The sequence below is a fragment of the Glycine soja genome, chromosome 19, assembly GCF_004193775.1.
Source record: "Glycine soja cultivar W05 chromosome 19, ASM419377v2, whole genome shotgun sequence".
Taxonomy (NCBI): Eukaryota; Viridiplantae; Streptophyta; class Magnoliopsida; order Fabales; family Fabaceae; genus Glycine; species Glycine soja.
The window spans coordinates 50,222,024-50,228,596 of record NC_041020.1 but is presented as its reverse complement, the minus strand read 5'-3'; the positions used below and the strand labels follow the sequence as shown (position 1 = coordinate 50,228,596).

At 32.4% G+C, this 6,573-nt stretch overlaps 1 protein-coding gene across 1 annotated transcript; it reads left to right on the top strand.

Annotated features, from left to right (window-relative positions):
- The first annotated feature begins 4,070 nt into the window (after positions 1–4,070).
- On the top strand, positions 4,071–6,185 carry LOC114400509 (cytochrome P450 78A3). Its single transcript, XM_028362984.1, has 2 exons — positions 4,071–5,083; positions 5,282–6,185. Exons 1-2 carry the CDS (start codon positions 4,130–4,132, stop codon positions 5,897–5,899), a joined length of 1,572 nt encoding a protein of 523 aa, XP_028218785.1. The 5' UTR covers positions 4,071–4,129; the 3' UTR covers positions 5,900–6,185.
- The last annotated feature ends 388 nt before the right edge of the window (positions 6,186–6,573 follow it).

Genomic DNA, 6,573 nt, shown 5'->3' with positions numbered 1-6,573 from the left:
TCATGAAGTGATGAATTTCATTCTCCTAGCATGCATTAGGCATGTTTCTTATGTATACTTTTAAATTTGAATATCAATTAAATAGTTTTAACAATATGTACTAAATATAAAAAACTATTTTTAAATATACATATATATAAAAATATATTTTATCTTTAAAATTTAAATATGTTCCTTACATGCACTCAATATATCATCTTATACTTTTAATATCAATTAACCAGTTTAACTTTATTACTTATCTCTTTCAATGTATTATTTTCATCATCTTTAGTTCTTACTTGAATTTGAATATTTTCTTAATAAAAATTATCAATAATTAAAATAACATTGTTTCATAACATAAATTATTTATCACAAATCTAAAACATAATTTATATGTTAAAAAATATTTATTACATATTTTAATTATAATATAATTTATATATTAAAAAATATTTTAATTATAAATTTTAATTTTATAAAATAAACATTTATTTGATATAACGTACCAGCTAAAATTTTAGTTTTTAATTTAATTTTAACATTTTCAATTCATATTTGAATTTTGAAAAGCACGATTTTAGTTTGTTTTTAGTTGCATATATAATTTAAGTATTTCATCTATCAAGAAAGATACAGATCATTTCCTAAAAAATAAAAATACAGATCATTTCCTTGTTATCATTATCTCTATTATCATTATATTCAACAACAAAAATTATCTCTATCATTATTATTACTAATAATTTTCTTGGTTGTTACAATCATTATTTATTATTATCTTCATTTCATATAATTATCGTTCTAATTTTTTTATACAAATAAAAAATTTAATAAATAGATAAAAACATAATATCAATTTTATAAAATTAACCTTATAATTAATATTATAAGAGATATAATATAAGTGAAAAAAATAATTCACATTAAGAAGTTAAATAATAATTATTTGAAACAAAAATTTTCTTAAACAATTATTATTATTATGAGATGAAAAAAATATTAATCAATAATTATTACTCTCATTGTCATTATTACTGTGATCATTATTACCGCCATGTGGCCTTCCCCTCTTTTTTCCTATGCCACTGTCACCCTTATTAAGTTATTAGCAAATATAAGCTTGAATTAAGTAGAAAGTACTTTGTGTCGGTTTATATTTCCTCTTCAGTTTTTCCTTGTAACTAAGCATTGGTTATGTTGCGTTTTTATTAATGAACATACACATCGTCAAGCACTAAGCGTAGCTACTTGATTTTTTTTTTTAATAAAGCGTAGCTACTTGATATATAGCATAATTAAATAGCACAAGTCACGAGCTTGATTTTATTCTCAAGAACAGGATAGCTCTCACTTTAAAAATATTTAGGTACTTCGAAGAATATAATACTTTTAATGGATTATAATTTCTTTAAATTTTATTATATGATATATTAAATTCATTCCTTTGGCATATATTTTCATGCCATATATCATGTTATATTTTTTTATTAACAAATTAATACGTTGCTTCATAAATTACTTATAAAGCAAGAATTGCATTTAGTGAAAAGAATGGAAAGTTTGTAATCCATGAGTTCGTGGATACCCATAACCACCTTTACAGCTTGCAGAAACAACACATGTTATCATCACATCGCAAAATATCTGAAGTTCAAGCCTATGAGATTCAGATAGAGAAGGACTCAGGAATGAAGCAAAAGGCTTCATTTCCGCTTATGAGTGCACACGTTGCAGGAGATAGAGCTAATCTTGGTTATACACGCTTGGATGCCAAGAATTATCTCCAAGCAAGAAGACAAGCGTAGCATGGAGTATGTGGAAGTTGGTAGGCTCATGCAATATTTAAAAATAAAAATATTGGAGAATCCATCATTTTATCATGCTTATCAAATGGATTGTGAGGAACAAATCACCAATGTATTTTGGGTTGATGCAAAAATGATCTTGGACTATAGATATTTTCGTGACATGGTTTCTTTGGATACAACATATTGTACCAATCGCGCTAATAGACCATTTGGCTTTGTTTTCAGGCTTCAACCATTAGAGGGACACACTTGTTTTTAGAGCTGCATTGTTATATGATGAAGCACATGACTTGTGGTTTCCTCCTGCGGAGAAACAAAACAGAAAAAAAAAATGTCACTATTAGATAAATTAGTGTTCATTTTCCACAAGTTGATCTTGGTTGGCAATCTGTCCAACAGTGTTTTATGGATATATATATATATATATATATATATATATATATATATATATATATATATATATATATATATTATTTGATGATCTCTGATAAATTAAAATAAGTTTTAGAAATCATCAAATAATATATATTGATTTTTTTTTGCAAGATACTATGAAAATCTTCTACAAGATAGAACATACAAATAACACCACAAAATATAAATAATAAAAGAGTAATTTTATGAGATTCAACATTTCTTGCCATGTCCATGGAAATATCTTATTACACAATTATATTCTCATGTCAAATTATAAATTTTCTACATAAATTTGAGAAATCACCCCTTCATGTAACTTGTCTCACTTTGGATAATGATTCCATTCATGCTAAATGAACATGTTTTGATTCTTGCATTTTTTTTATTTTTTTTTTCTAACCATGATAATGATCCTAAGTTATTTTCGTAAAAAATAATGACTAATTTTTGTTAGGAACTATTAGCGCACATAAAATGAGTATTTTTTTATTTATTTTAAATATTAAATGTAATGATTTAGCCCAAAATAATGGATTTTAAATCAATTTCAATACAAATATGAAATGAAAACTAACATCATTATCAAGATGAAAAAATGACACTGTAGCAATAAAATTGATTGCATAAAGTCATAAATTAACAACAAAACAAAAATTTGTTTGCAACTTCCTATACTAGCCGCTATTGCATAAAGTCATAATTAATATATAGAAATCAAAATTTGAATGCAGCATGTTATAATTGAGTGATGCATGAGTGAGATTAGTATATGATCTATAATGAATTGAAGAACACTAATAATAATCTCTAAATGAGGATAAAAAAATATAAGAAGACAATGTTGTACATACTAAAAGATGCATTAATGACTTAGAAAAGAAAAACTAGTAGTGATGGAGTGTGAAAGAAAGTTGCTTGTATAAAATTTTATTTTATCAGAAATGCAAGACCTAGAGTCTTATATAAAAACTATAAATGATGAAAAATTGTGATTTAGAAGAATTTTAAAGAAAGGTGGTAAAAATATTATTTGCATTCTTATTTTTATATCACTTTTTATAATTTGTTTTCTACGTCTTTTAATGACACCAATCATTTTATATTTTGTTTTTTTTTTTAATTTTAAAACAGTTATAAACGATATGTATTGATTGGAAATAGATAATATGTATATATATATATATATATATGTATATATATATATATATATATATATATATATATATATTAAGATAGCCATTGAGTTAATCAATTTATCATTAGTTCTAATTAATTTTTTATTTAATTACAGCATAAAATTCTCTTAAACTATTGGTACGCACATGCCTTATTTACTTTTTAAAAAACGATATTATTTATGAGTGTAACGTTTTTTTTTCTTGACAACGACGACATTAAGTGTAAGGTATATTATTTGTTGATCACTAAAACTTATTTTATAGACCTGTACAGTAAGTGCCGAATATATTCAGAAATGATAAGTTACTTATTGTCCTTAATGAGTAATTATTGGTTTTCCAAGATAATTTAAAAGAAAAATGCTTTATGGATGTTCATCATATTATAAGATATCAAGAGAAATTAAAACAAGAAAAAAAAATATAAATATTATAAGATTTATGATGTGATAAAAAAATAAAAAATACTATAAAGTATTTAAAATAAGTAAATGTTTATATATGATTGCTAAATTTAAAAAGGAGTTATGAGAAAAGTAGGGTGTAAAAGAATTAGTTTTGGTTATATTGCGTTATGCAGTGTAGGTTGAGTGCGTAGGAATGAGAAAGCACACATAACCGTAACAGTTATTGATTCTTTGTCTTTGTTTTTTGGTGACGGACCAGTCCTCACTTGCTCTATAAATAGCCAAAGCAACCTGTGCAATATTTGGCACTCACTGAAGCACTATCCCTCCCACCATGACAAGCCACATTGACGACAACCTCTGGATAATAGCCCTGACCTCGAAATGCACCCAAGAAAACCTTGCATGGGTCCTTTTGATCATGGGCTCACTCTGGTTAACCATGACTTTCTATTACTGGTCACACCCCGGTGGTCCTGCCTGGGGCAAGTACTACACCTACTCTCCCCCCCTTTCAATCATTCCCGGTCCCAAAGGCTTCCCTCTTATTGGAAGCATGGGCCTCATGATTTCCCTGGCCCATCACCGTATCGCAGCCGCGGCCGCCACATGCAGAGCCAAGCGCCTCATGGCCTTTAGTCTCGGCGACACACGTGTCATCGTCACGTGCCACCCCGACGTGGCCAAGGAGATTCTCAACAGCTCCGTCTTCGCCGATCGTCCCGTCAAAGAATCCGCATACAGCCTCATGTTTAACCGCGCCATCGGCTTCGCCTCTTACGGAGTTTACTGGCGAAGCCTCAGGAGAATCGCCTCTAATCACTTCTTCTGCCCCCGCCAGATAAAAGCCTCTGAGCTCCAACGCTCTCAAATCGCCGCCCAAATGGTTCACATCCTAAATAACAAGCGCCACCGCAGCTTACGTGTTCGCCAAGTGCTGAAAAAGGCTTCGCTCAGTAACATGATGTGCTCCGTGTTTGGACAAGAGTATAAGCTGCACGACCCAAACAGCGGAATGGAAGACCTTGGAATATTAGTGGACCAAGGTTATGACCTGTTGGGCCTGTTTAATTGGGCCGACCACCTTCCTTTTCTTGCACATTTCGACGCCCAAAATATCCGGTTCAGGTGCTCCAACCTCGTCCCCATGGTGAACCGTTTCGTCGGCACAATCATCGCTGAACACCGAGCTAGTAAAACCGAAACCAATCGTGATTTTGTTGACGTCTTGCTCTCTCTCCCGGAACCTGATCAATTATCAGACTCCGACATGATCGCTGTACTTTGGGTAAGTTCAATCAATTTTATCCTAGTGTAATGGCATTTTGTTACTCTAGTGTGACACGCTTAATTTTGAGAATAATTCCATTGGTCCAAGTGTGGGAGGGAAAAATGTTAATGAGAATAATTGAGAAAGCGGAAGTGGTGAGTGGAGGTGGCACTAAAATGTTTTTTCATTTGTGCAATTTTATTTTGTTTTTTTCAGGAAATGATATTCAGAGGAACGGACACGGTAGCGGTTTTGATAGAGTGGATACTCGCGAGGATGGCGCTTCATCCTCATGTGCAGTCCAAAGTTCAAGAGGAGCTAGATGCAGTTGTCGGAAAAGCACGCGCCGTCGCAGAGGATGACGTGGCAGTGATGACGTACCTACCAGCGGTGGTGAAGGAGGTGCTGCGGCTGCACCCGCCGGGCCCACTTCTATCATGGGCCCGCTTGTCCATCAATGATACGACCATTGATGGGTATCACGTACCTGCGGGGACCACTGCTATGGTCAACATGTGGGCTATTTGCAGGGACCCACACGTGTGGAAGGACCCACTCGAATTTATGCCCGAGAGGTTTGTCACTGCGGGTGGAGATGCCGAATTTTCGATACTCGGGTCGGATCCAAGACTTGCTCCATTTGGGTCGGGTAGGAGAGCGTGCCCAGGGAAGACTCTTGGATGGGCTACGGTGAACTTTTGGGTGGCGTCGCTCTTGCATGAGTTCGAATGGGTACCGTCTGATGAGAAGGGTGTTGATCTGACGGAGGTGCTGAAGCTCTCTAGTGAAATGGCTAACCCTCTCACCGTCAAAGTGCGCCCCAGGCGTGGATAAGAGAGAGTTGAAGCTTTTATTAAAAAGGGAACAAGAAAAAAAGAAAATGAAATATATAGAAATAAAACAGACAAGAAAGTAAAGTAAAGATTATGCATGTTGCTGCATGTAGGTTGGTGGTTGGTGGCAGGTGTGCAGCCACACAATGGTAATATGGTGGAAGGGATGGGTTAGGCTCTCTTTTTTTTTTTTAGTGGTCAAGTATTAAGTCTTCTCAGCTTGTCTTCTTATTACAAAAAAAGTACTGTTGCCAGTGTAAATAAACTTAATACGTTTTTAGTTGACTTCCATGTTTCCATCAGTTTCGCGTTATACAGTCAAAAATAAATAAATCAGTTTCATGTTATTAAAAAATAATTATTTTAAGTAGGTAATCACTAAATTCTGGAATAATTACAAAATTATAATCATGTTAATGTCAATTATTTAGAATCATATGTAAGCTGGTTTAGAAATAACTTGATCATAATTCCCCCCTCTTCAGAATAAAAAAGAAAAACAATACAACCAGCGAAGAAAAATAAATAATGTGCAGCTAACCTCCAAAACCGGGAGAATTGACGCTCATCAACATGGTAAAGGTAAGAATATAGTCCGTACCCTTTATTCAGCCAAGACATATGCAATCAGAATTCTGAATATAAAATACCTAGATGCTAAATCCTTTCATGTCC